Here is a 25,891-nt window from a genome sequence, read left to right as displayed (position 1 = left end):
CTTACTGCTCTCGCAAAGAACCCCTTTGGGTCCCCAGCATCTGCATGGCAGCTCACAACCATCCGGAACTCCAGTTCTAGAGGATATGATACCCTCTTTCTATTTCCTAGGGCACCAGGCGTGCACACAGTGTACGTACACACGGCAGGCAAACCACTTATACTCATAGAAGTAAATTAGTAAACGAATCTTTAAATTCAATACAACACAAGGCAAAAGAAGTCCGTAGACATGCATTGGTAAACCTTCAGCTTTCATGCAGCTGCGCTCCCTCCTGGGTCTCCAGTTTCACAAACAAGATGGGGCAGGCAAAGAAGTTGTGAGGAAAAGTGACTTTAAAAACCTTTGGGGCTTTATTGGCTCGGGATTCTAAACACCAGGAGACCTGATGAAACTGGAGATTACTTCAGGCTCCAAGTCCACCTGGATCCTCTTTAGGGTGGTAGGCTGGCTGTCTTTTGAAGCCATTGACTATTCAATGTTCTTAGACAGTAGATCGACTCCATGGATTTTTCTAATTCAAGACTCTCTGGGGTCAAGTTCTCCACATATAACCCCAGAAATTAAAATCAAGGGCAAAACCACCACAGTGTGGGCACTGCCTACCAGGCTGGTCCTGATCACTAACGACCCCCATAGTTCTAAAGGAACTAGGGCCAGTGGCACAAGACTGCCCCAGAAGGACAGGAGGCAGGGTCTGAGAAGCAAGCAGGAAAACCGAGAACTGGAAATACAAGGAGAGGTAGAAAGAAGACAGAGGAGAAAGAAGGCAAGTGGTAGAGAGGACGCAGGCTGAGGGCTCTCCCACCATATTTAGCAGTTGGCTGGCTCGCAGAGGCACTTAGAAGGCATGTGGATGTGTGGCAAGGGGAGGGATTGTGGGTACCTGGTTTGAGCATGCCTAGAAGGCTGGAGAGATGGCTCAGCGGTTAAGAGCACTGACTGCTCTTCCAAAGGTCCTGAGTTCAATTCCCAGCAACCACATGGTGGTTCAAAGCCATCTGTAATGAGATCTGGTGCCCTCTTGAGGAAGAGGTCAGTCGTCCTCATCAACTTAAACCATGAAACCCAATATATTGACAAGGTCAAGAGAACCGCCATATATGGGCTCTCTATATACGGGCTGCCCATGCATGCCTCAGCATTGTCAGGGTATAAATTCCATTTTCAATTTCAGATTCCACAAGCAGCTCTAATGCGGAGCCTGCCCTCAAGAGGAGAATCACTTTAATGCCTTATTCTCTATTCTTTGAACTTCCTGGGGACCTCTTGGTCATTATACACAAACAAGCCCACCACACGGGACTCATTCAAGGAACACGAGACAGAAATAAGTCTGACTCTACACCCAGGGCAGGAACCCCTGGTGACCTATGAAAGCTAGAACTCACTGTTTCCAGTTGGTGCTGTCACTGAGAGGGGCCTGGGATCCCTGGTGGCTGGCACTCAGCAGAAGAAAGAACCACCCACCCACCAACACTGAAGCACAGCACAGCAAACCCTCAGTGGGGAATGCAGTCATGTAATTCCCACTTGGCAGAAATGTATGGCTGGCTGCAGAACAAAAGGAGCCATCTGCATCCAAGTCGCTGCCTCTTAATCCCTTAATTAGACTAAGTCCTTCAGAAGGAAGCACCAGTGAGTGACTAAAGGAAACCAGAGCGAATGCGAACACACACACACACACACACACACACACACACACACACACACAAACCTACCTGTATTTGTACGGATGTGAATTAACACTCATGTGAAAGGTTCAGTGTATAAGAAAGAATCTATTTGTTTATTGAAATTTATTTTATTTATTGAAAAGTCATGATCTAGAACGTTCAAGTCAGTTCTCTCAGGAAGGTGGCTTGGGGGAAGCATGGTGAGAGGGTGAGAGCTGGCAACCCGTGGGCATGTTAAAAGATGCTGAGCGCCTGGGGTTCCCTGTGCTCTGACGTCAGGCTAGAGCGTTTGCCCTGAAGGGAGCTGACAGTCAAGTGGTCAGAGGCTCTGGCTAGCGAGAGGTCATCTGGAAGACTTCTTCTTCTTCTTCTTTTTTTTCAGGAGTGCTTTGTCTAGTGTGGTGTCTATTTCTACCCCTTCTAGCTTTTGCAGCTTTTTCTTTGCTTTCCTCTTCTTGGACTTTGGGGCATCACCCTGGCTGTCGGGGGGTTGCAGACAATCTTCTGCAGTTTCGACAGAGGCATCGGAACACTCGTCCCCACTGGGGCATCCAGGCTGCAGCTCAGCTCGGTCTCTCTTCTTGGCCACAGGCGACATCTCTGCTTCCACACGCTTTTTCTTTTTATGTTGCTTCGTTTTGTGTTGGGGAGAGTTCTCCACATCTGTGCCTGCTGCCTCTTTGGTTTTTTTCTTCCCCTTTTTCCATTCAACAGAAGTCTCTGAAATGTCAGGCTCTGGAGTCAAGGTCTGTGGCTTGTTCTTTAACTGCTCCATCCTCTTGGCAAAATATTCCTGGATGGTGAAGGCACTGGTTGTGGTAGTAGTCATGCAGGTGTCCACCTCGTCTGCAGTGGAGGTGCTGCAGCCATCCTGGGAGAGAAGAGTGAAAAGGGATTAGCATGGCTCATTTATCCCAGGCAGCAGCCAGAGAGAGCCACGTGGAGCCGCTCATGCTGGCCCTGTGTTGTTGAGCCCAGAAAAGGGGGTGATACTGATTGAGAACCATGTGGGGAGAAGGCCAGACAGACCTCATCTGGCAAGTGGCCTGACTTTTGAGGAAACACCACTGTAAATGAAGATTAAGCTCACAGTCTCCTTGCAGACACCAGGGACATGCATGTTCCAGTGCTTCGTGATTCTGCAGGTTCTTCTGTGCTGATCTAGAAACTGACATTGTGTGCACAGGGTAAACGTGGCTGGTCAGCGCCGCTAGTGAGCTCTCTTGATTCCTAGTAGCACATAGTGATCTCTGAATTTCCTTGACTCAGTAGCCCTCAAAGGACATCAACTCCTTTATCAAATCAGTACTTATCAAATCAACACCGGCTGCATGTTCTCTGGCCCTTGGATCAAAAACAAAATCATGCAGTCAATCTTGAAATATAAACAATAAAATGTACCACGAATGAGATAAGTGGGGAAGTTTGAATACTCTCAAGGTGGCTGGGAAAACAACTCAGTTGCTAAGTGCTTGCTGCACAAGCATGAGAACCTTAGTTCAGACCCTAGAGCCAGTTTAAAGATCCAGGCACAACCGAATGCACCCGTATTCCAAATCGGGCAGCCGAGACAGGCAGATCATGGAGTCAGTGAGCCCTGCATTCAAATGAGAGATCCTGCTTCAAAAAACTATTGTGGAGAGTTATTGAGGAAGATAAACACACAAAAGAACTGACCTTCTGTTCTCTTAGACAGCGGTTCTCAACTTTCCTAATGCTGTGACCCTTTAATACAGTTCCTCATGATGTAGTGATAAAACCATAAAATTATTTTTGTTGCTACCTCATAACTGTAATTATCTACTGTTGTGAGTGGTAATGTAAATATCTGTGTTTTCTGAGGGTCTTAGCCAACCCACAAACGGGTTGCTTGACTCTAAAAGGGTCGTGACCCACAGGTTGAGAACCACTGTCACAGACTCTTATTGAAGGAAACCAGAGCAAACACATCTGTGATTGCACATGCGTACATGCACACAGACACACACACACCTGCCAGTCAGCAAATTTTGTTGGAATCTTAACAGCTCATATTGAAAGAAATAAAAATTGGCTGTCTTAGGACTCCAAAAACCAGGCCACTTAAGTCTTTTTGTTCCTCAAATGCTGAGTGAGGACTGGAATTCTGCATGACAGAATGAAACACCTTCTTAAGGCTCTTGGTATTTGCCAGTGCCAGGCTGATGGACAAGAAAGATCTTGCCTCCCATGTAAGTGCACACACCCATAGCCATGCATAGACATGGGCACTGGGAAGGTGGCCCACTAATGTAACAGAGGTCTCATTGATGGCTGCCTGCCGGGCGTGAGCTGCTCTCCTTTGCGCCTGTGTGGGTCTGGGACTAATGTTCAGGCCCTGTCGCCAGCCTATGGCTCCTCACTCCTTTACTTACTACTTTAGAATCTCGGTACTTTAACAGCAGGAGGGGGCTGCCGGCATCAATCATCCTTAGTTACTAGGAAACACAGACCATTTCTGAGTCACGTACTCAATCTCCTGGGTCTCTAATCCCCAGGAAGCATGGTCCTAAGCAATTCCTATAGTGGGGAGGCTGAGAAGCCAGGCACACCACTCAGCCAGCAGGGCAGAAGGAAGTGCTGAGTGACAAAGTCCTTGTGAAGAGAGCTGTGGGGAGAGCCACCCTCACTACGGGAGACTTATCTTTTAATTTAATAGGCTGGAGGACTCCCATTCTACACTGGCAACTAGAAACCAGTTTCACTACCGACTATAACCTTGGTTCTATCAAACACACACACATATATATACGTATGTATGTATGTATGTATGTATGTATGTATGTATGTATGTATATACCTTTATAAGAAAATAAACATTTTCAAATCTGGTCTAATTTCAAGGCAAACAGTTACCTTTTCAAAAAGGCATTAAGAAACAATTTGTAACTTCTTACATTTCCATTAAATACATGATACCACCTCAGAGAAAATCTACCATACTCAAATGTGACTTTCATTACATTGTAAACTTTGAGAATGTCTTAGTTTTATAGTGGTGTTTTAAAACTAAGTGGTGTTTTATAAATCGACAATTTCGGGTTCTGTATAAGATACTACAGTCAGAGGAATGACTAACAAATAATTTTGTCAAACATTTGATTTAAGCTCAAGAGTTCAGGAAATCTTTCTTAAGAAGATCTCATCCACTTTAATGCAGTGGGGAGGTGAAGAAGGTGAGTGCTAGGGTCCCTCTGAGCTGGCAGCTGCTCTGTGCAGAGCAGCTGGGGTCTGGTGACGGCCTTCCCAGAACCAGGGAGTTCAGAACCAGCAAACTCCGGTCAAGGCAGAGGAAACGGCAGCTTAGTGCACCTCAGAGCCACTCTCCTCCTGAGGGGGCCCTCGGAGGGCTGAAGAGCCAGACCTATCTACTACTGCGAAGGTAAGAATGCCTGGAAGACACGGCACTATGTAGACACTTACAAATCTATTTTAAATTTGGTGGAAAATAATCCCCAAGCTTTGCCTTCTATGAAGAGGCAAGAAGCTGGGGGGCCTAGATTCCCATGGTTACTTCTGAGGTTCCTTTTGAGGACCCACAGCTTGGAAAATTATACTAATTCTTTGTATCCCTGAAGGTTTGTTCTCGAAGGGCAGGCTGTGGTGGGAAAGTGGGTTTTCTGGAACTAGTGATTGGCACTTGAGTTGCAATGTGGATTTCTAAGGTCCCACTCCAACACCCTGAGCTTCACCAGCAGTAAAGATAAATGCAGGGAGATATATAGACTTTCTCCTGGACCCAGGGAGGAAAAAAGTGTGTGTGTCTGTGTCTATCTGCACGGCCATGCCAGCTACAGCTCCTATAACATGAGGACTTTGTGAAGGAAGTCCTCAGGGGAGAGGGGAGGGGATGACAACAGAATTAGCACTCTCCCCACACTGTCCCACCTTCCACTCCATTTGCTATTAAGAAGAAACATTTGCACAGAGGCCACTGCAAAAGCCTGATACTTTCTCTGTATTTTTGAAGTTTTGGGGATATTACATGAAGCAGGTTTCTTGTTAGAAAGCCTCTGGTTTTCTCACTTTGTTTAGAGGTGCTGAGTACACAGTATGTGTTTAAAAAACCCTAATGACTGGCTTTCCCCAAGGCCAACAAGGGTCTCATTTCCACCCAATCTATAATGTGCTGTGGATCAGTCGACAACTCATGCGGACAGGCTCCCCACTTTACTGTGTTGAGAATTAAAGGGCAGAAGAGCTCTGTGGGATTCTTATACTGAGCCACATGAGAAAACTGTAGCCAAAGGGCCCATACTCAGCTGTACTGAAGAGGGCAGCCACCATCAGTGTGGCTCCACGGCACAACGAGGACAGAAACTCTCCATCACAGGGGCCCAAGGCGAGACTACAGGTATGCTGGGGGTGGGATCTGATGCCACGCTGTGGGTACAGAGCACCCAGACTTCTAACCAGCATTATAGACTCCCTTGCTGTGTCACCTTTTCTCCCCAGAGGACCCCAACACTAAAGCAGGTCTGCTGCTGAAGGGTCTACAACAAAGGTCAAGTTCAGTTCTGAGGGCAGAAGTTAGTCAAAGTGGCAGCTTAATGTAGAAAAACAAACACAAAAGAACCCACTCAATTTTAAAGAAAACAGGAAAACCTGTATTATCTAGTTTATAGTTGACATAAATTATATAAATATATATATTTTAATGCCCTGAAGTGGGGCTTAAGAGTTTTTGTCAAATTAGCATGTGGATTTCCTTTACAAAAGCTGTTTTTATTTTTCCCCTTTAGACTGGATCTTGCTCAGGCTGGCCTCAACCTTGCTTCATAGCCCAGGCTGGCCTTCAACTCACAATCCTCCTGCCTCAGCTTCTTGAGTGCTGAAGTTACAGGTCTGCAATACCATGTTGGGTGGAAGTCTGACACCTTAGCCTCTGCAGTGTTGCCCCCTCCATGTTAGCAGGCTTCAGCTCTCTGACTTGGTTTCCTCATCAGCGACCAGTAAATTCAAGTGCTCGGAGAGTGTGACAAATGCAGCGGGAAGACCCCATTTACAACCATCAAAGAAAGGACAGTGATGACTCTGACATCATCCCCTACGGCGGGAAGTGCATGCCACCATCGTCTGCAGCCTGGACTGAAAAGTATGCGCACCAGTCTGCTGTCATTGCTAGAACAGGTACCCTGTCTAGAGCCTCGGTGGCTCAGGAGCCTCTGTAAAATCTCTACTGGGCTATAGAGAGCTCTGCTCTTATACCACTCAATCATGCGCACGGAGATGGAGTGCCAGGAAAATGCCCCAGAGAGGTTTCTCCTTCACATCCTCAGAAGAATCATCAGCTACTTTGCGGGCAGGGAAAGCAAGCAGATTGAGAGAGGACTTAGGGAGGTGTTTAGAGGTGATGTAAGAGAGAAACATCGCCTGAGTACTCCAGTCACGGCTGTGCAGGGACGGGTGGGTGTCAGAGGAAAAACTTTTGACTCACCAACCCTTTCACACATCACTGCTCATCTTAGCAACAGGAGGATGGAAGCTTTCTGACTTGCACGTTAAGACACAGAAGTTATGTACAATAGTAATCCTCCAATGAGATTTCTCACTATAAGAAAATGGAGACACCCAGAGCTCAAGGGTAACAGACTTAGCAAGCAGGCTATCAGCTTCATTGCTACTGTCCACAACAGCCTGTCTGTCACCAGCGTTGCTAGATTAGTCTGTGGAAAGCTAAAGAAGCTCAGCAAGAGAGCAGTCTGGAGACTCAGAACACTTTGTATGTTTTCCAGACAAGCCAGCACAATAGTTCTGACAAACCCAAATGAGATTGTAGTGGAGCACCGGGAGGCAGAAACTGCACCTGTTCCTTACAGACAGATAAACCAGGTCTGACATGACTGTGACGTGGCAGCATAAAGGCAATGCTGAGACCTGGTGCATGGCATATAGACTTCACACCTTCCATCAGAGGGCTAGAACGAACTCATTCAATTACACACTCAAGGCCCGAGAAATGATCTCAGCCCTCAAGGAACTTAGGGCCTCCTTCTAGAAATCACAGCCACAGGTATCACCTCAGTGAGAGAACCCAGAATCACCACAGAAACAAATGTCCACAGGATATCTGAAGGGTCGACTAGAGTAGGGATGACAGAGATGGGAAGAGCCACTTTATAAGTGGGTGGTGCTAATCTTCGGATGGGGGTTCCAGATTTAATAAAAAGGAGAAAATGGCCAAGCACATTTATCACTCTGCTTCCTGACCCTGGAGGCAGTATGACCAGCCACTTTCTGTTCTACCATGCATCTTCCCTGCTAAATGGATTGTATCCCTTGTAAATCAAACCTTCCCTTAAGCTGCCCCCCTCTTCTGCAATTTTGTTCAAGCAATGAGACAAAAGTAACGACGACTTCTCTGAAAATCCTGCCCAAGCCTGAACCTGCAGAACTATCCCCTTGTTTACTACCCACATTAGCAACTAGTTGCTTGTATTTTTTGTTTGCTTTGCAAGCATCATCTTAAGGAAATTCTAAGCTTCCTGAGGGCAGGGATCATTTTTATTCTACTTGTATTCTGCACTTTCTAATGAGAAAGACACAGAGAATGTTAAACAAAGCATCAGGTAAACTGAATGCGGAGGTGGGGAAGAGCTTCTGCCACCACCCACAAGCCTGTTGGACAGGTTGGTGTTAGCAAGGGGCGTAGGAGTGCAGGAAGCAAAAGGGACTAGCATTTGCAGCACAGAGCCATGTCTTCCCGACCAGACATAGTCGTTCTTTCAATCAAAACCCAGCCTTCTGATACGCACTGCTTGCAAGGAACAAAAATTCTGTCTGATGCAGTCTACCCACTAGTATGACCCTTAGCAATATACAGACCTAAGATAAGGAACCTGAGTTTCTCCAGTGGTCCATTATCCCACATTACCACTGTCACTTTCTAAGGGGAAATGTCAACTGGGAAAAAGCAAAGTGGTATGGGAACTGTCACACTTTCTACAGGATTAGCTAGCTGGACACTACAATGGCCTATCTGGACTTAACTGTTCTTGATGGAGTGGACAGCAAGAGCTTCTAGAGTCCAGGAAATCCACAAGGAGGACAGCTCTTTAGAGGTTGGTTGGACAGTAAATGAAGTTTCTTCACAGCCCCTGGCCTGCGATCAAAGGGTCAGAAAGGCAGCAGTTTGAAGCCTCAGCTAGAAGAAGGCACCAAGTTTCTGGGGCACCTCGGTGGTTTCCCCATTCCCTTTGTGGCTTCCATGTAATGGAAAATGTACGTGCAATGACTCACAAGCAAAGAGTTACTTTTGTTCTCACAGAGCTTGTTCAAGCATAAAATCCTATACTTTTGGGGTGACATCTAGCACTTACATTTGGGATTAGACTAAACACGTGAAGTCTCAGTTGTGACTAGCTTTAGGAATTGGTCTAGGACACACAGTCACTTTCAACATTAGTGAGTACACAAGGAAATCACAACAACTGAAAGCCTCACTGGTGGAGGACAAGTGTTGATGTGAAGCAGTGAGAACTCAGGTTGCAACTCAACAGGAATGATGTGTGTGCATGTGTGCAAAAATATACAGAACCCAGCCACCTGTAAGATGCCTGCTGTGCAGAGATTCCAAGAAGGGGCCCCCTAAAACAGGACTGAGGAATCATTACTGTGGGCCTACATGTTCACCTCCTGAGTAGGTTTATTTTCATATTTCTTAGAAGTAGGATGAGAGAATCAAATAAAAAATATTTCATAGCATGTGAAATTACATGAATTTCAAGTGTCCATAGAGCTTGTATTTCCTCAGTAAAATGTCTGTGGAAATGTGTTTTCTTTAGTTCCATAAGTACTTGTCAGAGGTACTAAGTAAATACCTGCCTAATAGATATATTTTAAAGTGCTGTTTTTGTGGCCATAGTGCCAACAGCTTTTGAGAATACTAGATGCTTTTCAATAACACAGACATACACGCACGTGCACGCATACACGTACGCACATGTGCACAAACACAACCCTTTATCCTTGGGTTCTCCTTGGTGTTGAGGTTTGAATGTATTCTCCAAAAGTTCACATGTTGGAAGCTAAACCCTGAAACTCATAGGTTAAGAATATTTGCAGGCAGAGTCTTCAGGAGGTAGTTGCAGGAGAATAAATCTTTGTTTTTAATATAATGCCTAATCTAGGCATTCTGCTAAAATGGCAGAATATAAACTAAGTGGGAAATTCTAGTAAATTGCTTGCCATTCTGAGTCAGTGCAATGAAATGCTGTCCATGTGACTAACACACGAATCATCCTTTGTCCAGTGAATCTACACTGTATATGCTACCTGCACTTCAGACATTTTAATAGTGGCCTATGGGATCAGACTTTGTGATACTGCAGTACTATGTTCAAGCATCCCTGTTTCCCTTCCCTCCTTTACTTGCTTCTTTTTGGATAAGATCTCATGTAGTCTAGGTTGGCCTCACTCCCTGTGCAATAGAGGATAACTGTGAGTTTCTGACACTCGCGTTTCCTCATTCTGAGTGCTGGGATCACAAGTGTGCACCACAATGTCTGGCTTATGTGGTGGTGGGGATGGAACCCAGGGCACTGCATGCTAGAGAAGCGCTCTAGCAACTGAGCTGAGCTACATCCCCAGCCTCCTTGTTTCTCTAATAATTTTTTGAACTTTAAACTCTAAAGCATAAGAGTAGCAATGCTGGCAACTTGAATAGGCCCAAATTGTGAAGGACACCCTTTAGGTGAAAGGCAGAAGTTCTCAGGGGAAAAAGGTGAATCATGCTAAGGTCTTTAGTCAAAACAGATCTTCTACCAAAATTGTGATTATTAAGAAAAAATTCTGGGTAGTTTTCTGCTGCACTTCAGGCAATAGGAATGACTCCTTCCACCCAAGGATGCAGGGACATCCAAGGTCTCAGCACACATCCACCTTGAGCAACAGGGGACTGCGGTATACCTAGGGCTTTAGCTTAGGCTCAGTCTTTTGCTAAGGACAAAGGCCAACCTTGTAAAACTGGGCCTGAAAATGAGAGAGAAGTCACTGTTGGCTTTCAAAGAGCAGACAATAGTATTTCAGGAAAATGACATGATCCTCCATGGAAGAGAATGCTAGATGATCCTGGAACACACAGAGGTTTCTTCTGATTAGGCACTGGGTTTTTGCTTGGACTTCATACGCAGACAAACGACCTTCCGTGAGGTAGCAGGACTGGAAGCACACAGCAACTCACTTTCTGCAGGTCAAGTCCTCACATGGATGCCAATGTTAACAAAGCTGTGCATTCCTTTCTTTCCTTCTTTTTCCATTTGCCTGGCAGCTGCTTCAGCTGCCTCTCATCAGGAAAAGCCAACATAAACATGTTTTAGAAGGACCCCTATCCATGGCAACAACTTTTCAAGTGATGACATCAGTCAGACACTAACAAGTCATGCCACCTCTGGGGAAAAGAGAGGAAGGAACAGAGCAGCTTCCGGCTTCCCTGGAAGGTCCTCAGGCTTGGAAGCTGCAGTGGCTCACATGGCATCATCCCACTGCATACTGGCCACCATAAGATAAACGAGGCTCCTAGATCAGAAATGATCAATGCGACATAGGCACCAATTCTTTGAATGAAATCTAAAAATAATCCAAATTGACTGTCTTTTTAAATTCTGGGTCAACTGGTTCTCCCCCTGCTCTCCAGAAGCAGGACACACAGCTTCCCCTAACAGCCGTGTAGCAGCTAAGGCTTTCCAGCTTCCTGATTTCTCCTCTACAGGAGATTCGGGGCAGGGAATCATTCAGGAATTTTGACAACTCCAATTTGGGTACTTTTTTCTGAAAAGCAAAGCAGTTTAAAAAGACGTTAGGTTGTTTTTAAAATATTTTAAAATTAGGACATGCAGTATTAGCACTCACTAAGATGTCAGAGTCTTTAGAGGGCAGGATCTTGAAAGGGAAGATCTTTGTAGAGTGTAACATTTTTATTTATTAGAACAATTAGGGTTATATTCAGGAGAAGGAAGTTAATTTAAGATAATAAAATTGAAAAGACATAAGCTTGTTCTCACTTCTTGTATATTATTTAAGGTTATAACTTTCATAGACTCTTTTAAACTCTATAGAAGCCAGTCTAGAGAATCATTTAAAGATATATTCTTAGGAGTAAATGTGTCAGAAAAAAAATCATTTAGAAGTTTCTGAAAATGAATTGAAATTCTGACTGCTGTGTCTCAGAGTTGGTCTCTTAGGTAGGTTCACACCAAACCAAGACTAGCTCCCTTCCCTTCCTGCAATCCCCTGGGGAACACAACTGGAAAAGAACAGCTAAGCTTGACAGTCTAGACTATTATACAGTCTTCAACAACAAGTATCTAACAGGCATTCAAGAATAAATCTGGATCTTTAATATGAAATAATGTATACAACTTTGAGGCGTATACAGTCTGAACTTTTTAACTTTATGCAGTTGTCCATCAACACTGTGCAAACAATTACTTCTTCCAAAGGTAGTTGGCACATATCAATCCTTAACCCCTCAACACCCAAGTCTCAAGTTGCAAATCCATCCTTTAAGACACCCTCTGAGACTGGTAAGGGAGGAGAAACTCAAGGGTAGCCTGCAGGGAGGACAGTGATGGCCGAGTCCCCCCTGCTCCCATCAGGTGGCCATGCAAGGAGCATGTCCTCTCTGCTAGCCTTTCCTACACTCTAAGTCAAAGGAAGGTTCCTTGTTACCCTATTTTTATGATGCCATGGGCTGAAACCTAGGAGAGACTGTCACCGTCACTTCCCAGCAGGAGGTGAACAGAAGGCACACAAGCTGGTCTATCACTCTTCTGTTCCCCCAAGCAGGCCATCTGGGTGTCAATTTCTTATTATCACGAAAGCTCTTAAAAACAGCTGCTTGGCTTGTCAACAAACCCGAACTCAATCTAATCCTTTCAGGCCCAACCTATGTCCTGGCAAAGCTCTAACCAAACAAAGCAGCCCTTGACCTACAGCCCAGGGGGCCTGGCAGGCCCTCCTCACTCTCCCTGGTTCTGCTTGCCTCTTTAGAGGGTGAGTCTTGTGAAAAAGCTGCCTGTGCCCCCCAGGAAGGCAGCTCACTCTTCAGTGGTGCTCAACAACTCTGCAGACAGTTGCAGCCCACTTTCTCCTCCTTGGCTCCTCTAGAGTGAGGCCAGCCCAATCCTGTTTGAAGTCCTGGCTGCCAGGAGATGGCCGTTTATGTCCCGTCTGAGGACAGGAAAAGGACTGAGCCGTGTGCGAGGGAGAGATAAGAGCTGAGATTTCTGTCCTCAGCTCCTTATCAGCCCTTCCTGCGACTTTCCAGAGCAGACAGCAACATGACAGGCACCGAGCAGAGTTAGCGGGGAGGCCTGGGCTCCCAGTGCTTGTGATGAGGATCAAGGTAGGGAGTGGTGTGCAATGAGCTAAGAGAAAGTTTTTCCTTTATCTTAAAATAGTTTGGCTCAAACAAAATTGCCCTTTTCTCTGTTTAGACACACAGATATTGCATCTGCTTGTTAAAGTACAGCAACAGACATGGGTTTTCATAACTTCCTTTCCGGGTGGAATGAAGTACTGCTTTCCCTGCTGACAGCCCTGCCACGGCCCTGTGCTACCAGCTCCTGGGCACGTAGCACAGCGCCAAGTCCACTGGGGTCCTCTGTAAAGTGCTGGCTGTGGAGCCAATGCCCTCCACATGCATCTCAGTCTCCCCACCCCCAGCCTTGCTTTCTTAGGCCAGCACATACTTACACAGGACTGACACTTCCAGCTCCATGTTGAAAAGGAACAAGTGAGGTCATGGGACACCGAACACAGAGGCTGTTGCGGTTGATGTATAACATGCCATGCCCGTGACAACAAGGATTACACTTTTGGGATCTAGGCCTGTCTGACCTTGATGAGACCAAGGGGCAACCATAGGTGACGGAGAAGAATCTGGACTGAGCAGGAAATAAGCATAAACTGAATGGTTCTCCTGACCGTGAATTGTTGCTAAATCTTAAATTTTCCTGTTCTGTTCACGGGGGCAGGTTCTTACTCAAGAATAATACACAGCTAGCTGCTGGAAAGCTGTGGGGAAGGTGAATGCCTTTCCCAGTCACCCCAGCACTAAGATGGGAAGATCTGTCCCCTGGCCTAGCTGGAACAGCACTCTTCCTGGAATGGAATGCAGCAGGAGACAGCATGTCAAGCAGGCTGCCGAGAGTCCAACCACGGGCAGGCAGCAGGTGCTGTCCATGCCACCAGACAAACAGCTACGGCAAAGACGAGAGGTCTAGGGCACCTCCAAACTACAGAACATCAGGGAAGAGGCTGAACAACCAAGTAGTAGGGCATAGAAACAGGAATCAACAGATATACAACAAATCTGACTAAATAATTCTTAAAAATAAAATGAAGCAACCTTGTTTCTGCAATCAGCTGACTGAGTGCTACACAGAAAGATTCTAAATGACTTTAAAACATAGTGGTTTGTACACACTTAACACGGTATTCTCTAAGATCAAGGATTGTCCCTCTAACCCTGCACCCATCACCTGCCTTTTCACTTCTGTGCTATTCTCTGACACTGTGCATGGGATTGGGACAGCATTCCTTATATGGCGCTGCAGTGTGTGAGTAAAGAGAAAAGATGACTAAGCACAAGTCCTTGATGCTAAATCTGAAAGGCAGTCTGATGATAAACTCTTATTTCATTATAAAACAAAGTTGTAATCATATCACAAGAAGTAGAGACAATGATCTAGGAACAAATGAACAACTCTGATCCCTAAACTGTGGTCTCCAAACATCATTTAAGGAAGCTGGGAGAAATAGATGGCTCAGTCTGGGATGGCATATGCATAAGACCAACCTGTAAAGTCTTAGGTCAGAGTGGAAGGAAGTTACCAAATACCACTTACTAACTATCAAAAGTATCAAGCTGCTCGTTTCATATGGAAACACCATAGATTTCCATATTGATTTTGCAACTTCATTAAGTCTTTTATTTTAGCATTTTTTTGTGTGTGAAATAATTTGTGTTTTCTATATATAGGACTACGTTATCTACAAAGAATTCATTTTAAGTCTCTTTCAGCCTGGAGATTTCATTTCAATTTCATTTTCTTCTTGTCTGATTACACTTGACAGTATTTCCAGTACTATACTGAACAGGTATGGAGAGGGAGAATGGGCACCAGTGCCTGTACCAGGTCTCAGAGCAGTGCCTCTCAGACTGTGGCTTGCGACCCCTTTGGGAGTCAAACGACCCTTTCATAGGGGTTGACTAAGGCCATCAGAAAACAGATGTTTACATTACAATTCATAGAAATAGAGTAAAATTACAATTATGAAGTAGCAGTGAAATAATGGTATGGTTGGGGTCACGACAACATGAGGAGTTGTATTAAAGGGTCACAGATTAGGAAGGCAGAGAGCCACTGTTTAGGGACAAGGCTTCCTGTGCCTCCTATTGACTGTCCTGTTAGCCATAGGTTTTTTTGTTTTGTGTTTTTTTTTGTTTTTGTTTTGTTTTGTTTTGTTTTTTTGTAAGTGGTCCTTTGTTTTGAGACAGGGTTTCTCTACGTAACAGCTTTGGCTGGAACTTGCTCTGTAGACCAGGCTGGCCTAGAACTCACAGAGATCCATCTGCCTTTCCCTCTTGAGTGCTTGGATTAAAGGTTTGGCCACCATCGCCTGGGCTCCTAAATGGTCTTTCATAATAATCAAGGAATTTTTCTCCTATTCCTAAACGATTGAAACTTTCCATCAAGAAAGTTTGTGAGACTTTCTCAAATGCTTTTTTGTTTGCATCAACCAAGATGATCATGCAATTTCTGCCTTCTCATCTGTTAATGGGATATATCATACTGATTACTTAGTCTATATTTAATAGTGGATCCAGAAAGCTAGATTTCTCTATGCAAATAAATGAAACAAGACCCTTATCTTCTACAATGCATAAGCACCAATTCAAAATGAACAAAATATCTCAGTGGCATACTAGAAACCATTAAATATAGGAAAAAGCACATAAGAAAAGTACCTTGACTTTGGCTTTGACAATGATTTATTGGACACTGTATTCCAAACTCAAGTTATAAAAGCATAAGTAGCAAATGGGACTATAACAAACTACAAGGCTCTTTAACAGAAAAAGGCAACTTCCAAAGAGGGAAAAACACTGCCAACAATGCAGTAGTAATGTAAAGTTCATATGATTCGATGGAAAGAAAATACCACCTGACTGAAATGGGCAAATAGAAACAGTTGCTTCTCTGAAGACCAACGAGCAACACTCATACAAAAGGTATTTAGCATCACTCATCAGCAGGGAAATGTAAACCCAAATCTGCTACAAAACCATGTATCTATCAGGACAGCGATTATTTAAAATGTAGGCAATAACATCAGAGAGGAGATAAGAAATAGTAAAAAATCACAACCACGTGACCCAGCAATCTACCCATGAAGGAAATGAAGTCCTCTTCTCAGGACACCTGCATGCCAATGCTCACTGCGACATTATTCACAGGGCCTGGGACACAAAAACAGCCCACAGCTTCATGCACAGTGGAGAAAGATGGATACATGCACATGGCACAAACACAGTACTTAGTCTTTCACAGAACATGACACAAAGGACATTATACTGTAAGAGAGACATGTCCTCACTTATTTTGTAGACTAAAAAAAAAGTTAATACAGAGCTGAAAAGATAGCTCAGTAGCTAAAAGCACTGCTGTTCTTGCAGGGGACCCAAGTTCAGTTCCCAGACCCACAGGGCAGCTCACACCATCTGTAACCTCAGTTCTGGGAGATCTAATGCCATTTTCTGGCCTCTATGGGCATCAGACATGCATCTGGTGCACAAACATATATGCAAGCAAACATTTATACATATAAATAAAAACATCTTAAAATAACAAATACACAGAAACAGAGAATAAAATTATGGGTTTGGGATATAGTGGAGGAAATGAAGGTCCAAAGATACAAAGCATAGACTGTGAGATGTTAAAGATAACTGTGAGGACCAGGAGGTTAAGAATTATGCAGTTAGGATTTCTGCTAAATGACTCATAGCTGCTCTTGCCATGAAGGAGGTACATAACTATGGGCAATGATGATACGGTCATTTCTTCACCATTACAATCAATTTGTTCCATATATGTATTATATAACATCACAGCTGGACTCTTCAATACCTCTAATAAAACCTTGTTTATAATACAAGGAAGCACTTGGGAACCAGCCTGGAAGGCTCCCATTAGGTGAAGACAGAAAGTTTGCTCATCAGCAAAGACAATGATTAAGATGTTCTGCTATAGATCAAATGTATTCCAATGTGCGAGTGATCCAGAAATGGAAAATCTGCGGATCTGTTCTGTGAGGAACACAGAAGAACCTCCTCACCATTCTGAAAGTCGCTAGATCAGAAGGCTGAACAAAAGATTTCCCCTATTTTCCTACAGAAACCAGGCCTCAGGCACTCTAGCAGGAGAAATATGAGAAGTGTCGATTATAAGCCCGGAGGAGCCACAGAAAGAGATGGCATCAGATTGGAGACTGATGTCCGTATACAACTACTATCAACTCTGTCCAGTGTAATAATGCTAAGGAACTTACAGATTTAAGTTCCTTAATCTTTTCATGTGTCTGTGAGCATGCGTATAGGCCAGAGGAAAACAGTCCATCTTTCTTTTTGTTGAGACAGGGTCTCTCACTGGCCTTGGAACTTGCCAAGAAAGCCAGGCTAGCTGGCCAGTAAACCCAAGGAGCCTCCTGCCTCTGTCCACTGCCCATGGCACTGAGATTATAGTTATGTACTATGCATTCATCTAGTTTTTACATGGTTTCGGGTCCTCATACTTATGAAACAAGTATTTTATCAACGGAGCCACCACTCCAGTGAGTTGCTATCTCTTAAGATAGTTTAGTACAACAGGGTTTATGGGTAAAATGCTGGCATCTGGGATGACTACTTCAAAGCACCACTTGTGAGAAGTGTCACAGTACTTGCCCCTCTCTGCCCTTGTTTTCTCAGGTTCTATGTCAGAGCTGGTATGGTATTCTTTTCCTCTACAGGGTTCTCCAGCTGGCCAGTACCATGAAGACCCCATACTGCTGCTGCCTTCCTTGGCTTTTGTGAGCCAAGTCCATCACTGTGACAAACCTCCCAAAGCCCTCCAACATCACACTCCAGGCTTTTGTTCCAGCTGACAGTGTGTGCCTTGGACTTCCTGTTCAGCTTGAGAGTGGAGACTGTGTCTCACTCATTTAACAATCCATCATCAACAGCGCTACTGTGAGACAAGGAAAACACTGAAGTCAGGTCAAAGAAAGAACTAGATGGAGAGAGAAAACTAAGCTCAGAACAAAACAATTAAGGCAATAGTAGGAGAATGAAGAAATAATAAGAGATAATGCTAAGACCACAAAAACTGTGGTTTGAAATGTAAAAGACTAGGCAGTAAGCCCAGTTTGAGCTCTCTTGTAACGTCAACTCATAAAGCTGATTTTATTCATTAATTTAAAGAAAGTACCCTAAATATCACCCTAGTAGTTCTAAACCCATATAAGGACTGCTAAAATGAAGTCTGAAATAATTGGTGACTGATGATGCTAAGGTGTCCTGCACCATGATTAATCCTATTCCAAGTAAGTGAAGTCTACACAGAACCAAACGGTCAGGAGGCTGTGCTTCTGTCCCATGCTGACATCTGGGAGTGACGGCGCTCATGTAACGTACAGCGCTGGTGTAACTCAATGACTATTACCTCTTGAACTGTAGAAAGATCACAAGGAAGTATCCTAAGACAATCAGGCATAGTTTTTATCCTAAAACATTTTAACAATTTAACAAAATTAATGTACACAGGTCTAAAGTGTATATACTCAGTTTATAAGTTTCAGCAATCCTTGGACATGAGAGAAAACTAACCCACTACTTCCCAGCGTCACTCAGTTACTTCCTGTCAAGCCTTCCTGTGGAAAGCTTGCTGACATTAGTACCCAGGCTCATGTTAGTGGGAGTTCAGCTTTTCTGCTGTGGACAAGAATCCCACAGCATCTAATGCAGTGAACTTGGTGTGAGCTAAGCTTGTGCACTTGTTAGAAAGCTACCGGGGGAAGGAGACAGAGCTCAAGTCCATAATCCTAGCACTGAAACTTGGAGGGCTGAGGCAGGAGTAATTCCAGGCTACACAATAAGATCCTGTCATCAAACACCAGAAAGTGATTTGGAGTTCAGGTTCACATACTACTTCAAAGCCAGGCATGAGAAACCCAGGCTCAACCTCATGATGCTGTCAGGACCAGAATCACAACAGAAGGCCTGGACAAATCAGGACAGATAACCACAGCTGGACGCCACTGCTGCTAATTTGTACAGAAAAATGTTCTGATGCAGTGAAGAAAAACTGCCAAAGAGCAGCAGGTGACAGCTCAAAGCAGCCCACACCACTTTAGCCCTGTACTCTTTGGCAGGGGTGGGTGGCTGTTGCTCCAGGAGACCCTGACTCGGAGTGAACTCCCCAGATGCCCAGTCTGTCAAGACAGGAAAGAGCAGAAGGGCCAAACAGAAAACCCACCAGCCCTTTGGCTCCTAATAAAACAGGACTTAAATCTTTCTGAGGAAGCAAGTTATGAGCTTCCTCCAACCTAAAACTTAACAACAAGATGTTTTAGGTTAAAGACCAAGTGTAAACAAAGTTTTTCATTGTCATAAATTGTGTAAGATTACAATGTAAAGATTGATATGAACCAAGAAGCACAAAGCCACACTCAGGGAGTTTGTACTAATGTAAACGGCTCATAAAATACTCTATAGTAGGACATTAACAAGCAAGTCTCTTTTATTGAAATTCCTTACTTTAGACCCCAAACATAAAGACGACACTTAGACGCCACCTAACAGTGTCCAGGTGATAAATCAGCTAAATGACTTAGAGTTTGAATCACACAGAATTCCTAAGACAGAGGGAAATGTTTATTTAAATCACTTAAAAGAAAGCCTTCCAGGTAGCTGTGAGCAAATTACTGATGCCTGCTTGTGTACAAACATTTGCTGTACTAATTACAATCTGGTCTTAGAATAGCAATCCCATTGGGACAGTTTAAACAATACGCTGGGGTTGAAGCTGTTTTTTCCTCTAGAGCAAAGGTTTTTTAACCCCAAACTCAGGTTAAAAGAAAAGCTTGAATACAAAAGCTTTCCACAACAGTGTTGAAAGACCATCTGGAGTACCTGGTGTGAGCATGTGCTGTCCACTGTGGGCGGTATGCCTGTGCAGTGTGTACGCATGCGTATAACACGTACTCTCCCGGTAAGGAAGGAGTCATTTAGTATGAGCTAGGGAGAGAAAACCTTAAACCTTAGGAGGGCTTGCCTGCAGCATGGGCAGGCCTCGCCAGCCTGTTTTGGTGGTAGTTTACTCATCAGGGCTCACACTGCTCAGCTGGTAGATCTTCCTGGGAATAGACCCCCGGCACAGGCCGCTTCTATTCCTGGGGACAGATGAAGTGGCTAACCACTGCAGGGACACAAAGGTCAGCCTCATCTAGGTATCTGACAAGTTCTAAGAGCTTCCTATGGAGCCACCTCCCCTCCCTGCCCAATTATGCCTCTGCCCTCCATCCCATTACACTTTGAACTGTACCACCTATGAGCAAGAGCCAGCTGTAACAACCTGTTCACAAGGCTTGAAGCTAGACATGGAACCTTCATCCCAATTCCCTAATAATGCCGGCCTCTCTGGTTCAGTGTCCCAATTCTACCTCCAGGAATTTGGCACCCAGGAGCCAGTAAGTCCTTTCTGCTGTCTGATCATTTTTAAGACTTTGGCGGGAGTGAGTTATCTCTCAAGGCAACAATTATTTTGCATGTATTTGTGGAGATCAAGGAAGCAACACACATGCATATTGGTGACAAAAGTGTACAGATTTCAACTCAATACTTAACTAATCATTCCCTAAGTACTGTTTTTTAAAAAAAGAATCTAAAAACATTATTGTGTGTGCGTGTGTGCATGTAGAGGTCAAAAGAAGGGAACTGGTTTTCTCCTCCCGCCACATGGATTCTAGAAACCAAACTCAGGTTATCAGGCTTAGCAACAAGTGCCTTTTACCCTTTGAACGTATTTACACTTTCTACCTGGCATTATCACCCAGGGATAAATCATACCAGTTATTAACTATTACCATCTCTGATTACTTTTTTAGTTAAAAATTACAAAGAGCCACATGAAATAAATGAACAGGATACAGGAGGGATGCTAACTTATGCTACAGGGCTTTTTCAAAAAGTGATGATATTGCCGGGCGGTGGTGGCGCACACCTTTAATCCCAGCACTTGGGAGGCAGAGGCAGGCAGATCTCTGTGAGTTCGAGACCAGCCTGGTCTACAAGAGCTAGTTCCAGGACAGGCTCCAAAACCACAGAGAAACCCTGTCTCGAAAAATCTAAAAAAAAAAAAAAAAAAAAAAAAAAAAGTGATGATATTAAAGGACATTACGAAGATAAACTCAACAAAATCCAGAATGTGGGGAATTCTTGAAGACAAAGAACCTACTCTGGGGTCCCCTTCTGAAGCTGTAATTACAGGCAGACCATGCCCATCTGTATTACACAGATTCTGGAAATTCAAAGTCCAGTCTTCGTGCTTGCCTGTGCAGCGCCTTAACCACTGAGCAATCTCCCCTCCCAAGAGTCTGTATCTTAACAGACATCAACAAGGTGCTATAGTGTGCAGCAGGAGCGTCACATAATGAGATGAGTACAAGACTAGCTGGAAGGAGCCTGGTTAAGTTGGGGGATGTGTGCATGGAGACTCACTCTCCCCTCTGTAGCAGTGACCAGAGTCTGGTGGGATGTGACGGGGGAGAGAGATCCATAAAGCCCAAGTGAAAGTCATCCCTGGCTGTTGGTCCTGTCACAGCGTGGTGGGCCCACAACTCCCTGAGGGGCACAGACCAGTAGACTCAGAAGAAAGAAGGTCTGGGAGCCACCACACACAAAGGTAGCTCCATCTGCGCGCTGACTCAGACAGGAACAGCGAGGCCGGTGGAGGGATGCATTTCCCTTATGAGATCATGCGCTGGCCACAGCAGCCTCTACTGAAGCCAGCCTTGGGGTTTTCCCTGAAAGAGTCACAATTCCTCTCCCCAGCAAAACAGGAACTGATCCTAACAGGAATATTATGTAATTCCAGGGAACCAGGAGATTGGGAAAAGCAGGGTTGGGGGAGAAGTATCACAGGATGAAGGTGGAGGTGGGGTGGAAAAGCAGAGCCACTCAGAGCAGCCTTAGGAGTGGGGGCAGGCCCAGTACCCCCCCAGCCCTGTCCAGCTCACTGGAGATTCTTTCCAAGGGTGACCAGGTGCCCTCCGGCAGTCAGCATGAGGGGAAGAAAGGGGCATCATCTCCACAGCTCAGAGAGGGACTGCAAGGACCAGACACAGAGAAGAAAGGACTGACACTAGGGTAGGTGTGCTCTTCCCTCCAGATCTGTCAAGTTGTGGTTGTCAAAGCTACACATTTTAGGTGAATGGGGCATTCTGCACTACGTTTATGCTGAAATGACACCATTACTCAGTTGGTGAGCACAGCTATTGCCTCACACAGCAGTGTATGTGGCGAGGGCATGGGAGATCTACTCAACAAATTACCATTGCAACACTCTATAGTGAAGACAGGCACTGGATGAACAGAGGCTTCTAGAACCTATTCATCTCATAACTCTGCCCATGCTGCATGGGGTGCAGTGGGCAAGCAAGGAGCATGCTAGGGATGGAGTCAAAGAACATGAACCATAAGGAACGTGTCTCAGCTGTGTGACAGACAAACACTTCAAGTGCCTGGAGACAGAAGTTGAACAGCTTGTCAGTGCTGACTCTAGATAGACAGGTGCTACTACACACGCCTGGCTAGATACCAGGCTTCTTAGCATTGTCTCTGGCCATCTGCATCATGGGATTTTTCTTCTTCTTCTTCCTCACAAATTGGTACAGCTTACAATCTTCCTAGAGAGGACATTTACTGCTTTAGTGATACCAGAGTACTGAATATTAAGGCACAGAGAAGGCTCAGCAAGTATTTAGGAACCTGACACCAACTCTGACAACCTAGCTCAACTGCTGGACCCACACAGTAGGAAAGAATTAACTCCTCCATGTTGTCCTCTGACTTCCATGCTGTGTATGGTGTCAAGCACCCCCATACATATGCTCACACCCCTATGCAAAATAAACAAAAATAATGCTAAGTAGGGTTGGAGAGTTGGCTTAGCAGTTAAGAGTACTTGTTACTTTTTCAGAGCACCTGAAGTTCCTAGCAATCAGTTGGGTGGCTTTTAACTGCCAGTAATTAACTCCAGCTCCAGGGGATCTGACGCCCCCTTCTGGACTCTGTGGATACCTGCATGCATATGACATTCATGCACACAGACACACATACATAAAATAAAAATAATTAACACACATACATGTGCATACACACAGACAGACAGACAAACAGAGAGAGAGGTAGAACATAAACCTTAAAAGTCTAGTACAGAACACTCTCCACTGGACAACCGCCTTTAGGCATGGGCAATGGCAGGGGCAGGCCCTTGAGTCTGGGTTAAAGACAGCCACTCCCTTTGCACCCCACACCAATACTGCTGGTATTGCACTTTCAAGTTTCAATACTGATGCCTCTCTCAGGGTTCTTCCTCCATTCAGCCCAAGCCTGTTTCTACAGGGACCAAGACAGGGTAGAGTGAACTCTAGCTCAGGACAGAAAAAGTCCTCAAGTGAGACAGAGGTAGCTTACGGAAGACACAACATCACAGGAAAGAGCTCTGGAAGACATGGCCTTGTACATGGAAAACATTAAGAAAGGCCTCTTGGTCAAGTTAAATATAAAAACTCAAAGTCAACAGCAAATGCAATAAAATGACAGATGAGCCAAGGTATCGCAAGTGCCTGGCAGCATGTTAGCTAGCTGAAGTTTGGGTCCTGGCTGGAAGTCACCTCTGAGAGAAACCCCTACCTGTATACAGCCAAAGTACCAGCCTGCTATCACTCACATCTCCCCAGGGTTCCCTAGTTTGTTCTTTCTCTAACTCAGTGCTACAACCTGACTCAAGCTTCCAATACCTCTCCGGAATCTCCTGCCTCTACAGTAGACTGACTTCCTTTAGCATTTTCTCTTCCCATTCCTGTAGATAAAAACTCTTCTTAGATGCAAAGTCAATCATGCCATTCTGATGCTTGAACCCCTTTGGTAACGTGACTAGGAATAGCGCCCCCCCCCACCCCCCCGCGCCACACACTCATGTGTTTGAATGTTTGGCCAATAGGGAGTGTCTGAAATGCAGCCTTGTTGGAGAAGTGTCACTGTGGGGGCAAGCTTTGAGGTCTCATATACTCATATACTCAAGCTACACCCAGTGTGAACACAGTCTCCTTCCTGAGGATCAAGATGTAGAACTCTCAGTTATCTCCCCAGTATCATCTCTGTTTGCACATCACCATGCTTCTTGCCATGATGATAATGGACTAAACTTCTGAAACTAAGCCAGCCTCTATTAAATGTTTTCTTTTATAAGAGTGTTGTGGTCATGGTGACTTTTCACAGCAATACAAACCCTAAGATACCACTCCACTAACTTGGAAATCTAGAAAATCAGATTTGGTAGAGGCGTACCAGCCCTCCATGCCCTTTCCTAGTGCTCTGCACCTCAGTGGGTAGACCTGGCCAATGTAGCCTCCACAAGGACCTCCCAACTTCCTGATGCACACAGTCTGCTTCTGCTAGAAAGCCCTCCCTGGTCCCTGTGAGGAAGGTGCCCACTCACTGTCTATGCACACACTCGAGCACTGTGGTATGGCAACATGAGAATGGGGTACCATCTCCCTCATCTGGAAACACCATCATGTCCAGCTTTCCCTGCTAGGCATCTCACATTACTGCAGAAAGCTGACAATCCATGGCACATTCCAGCTTGGACCATCCACGCAGTTTCATCCCCATACATTTTCCACATGTGCTCCACCCTCATCCGCATCGGCTGAGTGCCCACTGCATGCTGCCATTATGCTAGGGTTAAGATAAAACTGAGAATAATGAATGCCAGGCGGTGGTGGCACACTCCTTTAAACCCAGCAGATTAAATCAGGAGGCAGAGGGAGGTGGATTTCTTGTGTGTTCGAGGCCAGCCTGATCTATAAGAGAGTTTCAGGACAGGCTCCAAAGCTACAGAGAAACTCTGTCTCAAAAAACCATAAATAAATAAATAAACAACCTGAGAATAATGAAACAAGGTCTTTGCCCTTCAGGAGCCTCTTAGAGGTACAAGCTTTAGCAGTTTCTAGCCTCAAATCTGTATGTCAGAGCATCTGCCTGCACCATTTTAACAAGCACATTATCTACACGATCCTCTGTCAGCTGGTCTACAAGAGATTTTCAGATGAATTATTATTGTTCAAGAGGCAAAAGCTGGGGCTCTAAGCTCAGTCTGCTCAAAAGTTTTGTCCACATCATTACTGTTTCCTACCCCAAAATTTCAAACGAGCTGATGCAAGAGAAAGAACACATATGTCCTTCGGAATAAAGGTGTTTATCTTCATTTGAATTATAAAAGACCATTAGCTTAGCAGATATACCAGAAGAGCTGACTTTTAAAGGGGAAAGGAAGAGTATGACAAGTTACTTAGCCTAGGGCATCACCCTCAAAGCAGTGCCATGGGCACAGTTAACGCTGCTACAAATCATGATGACATGAGTCACATATGGGCACTTTCCCTATATTCCTTATTACTTGGACAGATTTAGTTTCAGATAATCTTTAAACAAACACTATTGCAGTAAGTACCTGTAACAGATTCAAACAAGAGGCAAATAATTCACCTGGGGTGTGTAAAGTCTGACGTGAGATGATAACTATAGTCAAAGATTAAGGAATGAATTTAAATTTGAGCAAATAGATATAAGCAAAAATTGACTTGATAGTTGCTTAGCAATTACTTTTATTAGCGAAATAGTTCTTCATTGGTTTTTCTCTTTGAAAATGAGAAAGCTGGGCTGGGGAGATCAGTGAAATGCCTGCCTGTCACATAAGCAGGAAGACCTGAGTTTGGAACTCCAATGGTGCAAAGTCACCAAGGAAGACTTTCTAGTGTCAGCCTCTGGCCTCTCTACACACAGGCACAAACATGCACAAACACACAAAATCCAATTCTCACACACACACACACACACACACACACACACACACACACGAGTGGCA

General features: G+C 44.7%; 1 protein-coding gene across 1 annotated transcript in view; it reads right to left on the bottom strand.

Annotated features, from left to right (window-relative positions):
• Positions 1–1,789: 1,789 nt before the first annotated feature.
• The window catches only part of Pinx1 (PIN2 (TERF1) interacting telomerase inhibitor 1), a 61,588-nt gene continuing 37,486 nt past the window's right edge, over positions 1,790–25,891 (bottom strand). Inside the window, exon 7 of the mRNA XM_041672303.1 lies at positions 1,790–2,547. Within this exon, the coding sequence (XP_041528237.1) occupies positions 2,020–2,547 (528 nt within the window). The 3' untranslated portion in view covers positions 1,790–2,019. The remainder of the gene's footprint in view (positions 2,548–25,891) is intronic.

Source organism: Microtus oregoni, unplaced genomic scaffold, assembly GCF_018167655.1.
Source record: "Microtus oregoni isolate MIOR12 unplaced genomic scaffold, Mior012 000001F_ref0000356, whole genome shotgun sequence".
Lineage (NCBI taxonomy): Eukaryota > Metazoa > Chordata > Mammalia > Rodentia > Cricetidae > Microtus > Microtus oregoni.
Note: the sequence above shows the minus strand (reverse complement) of the source record. Positions and strands in the feature narration are given on the sequence as shown.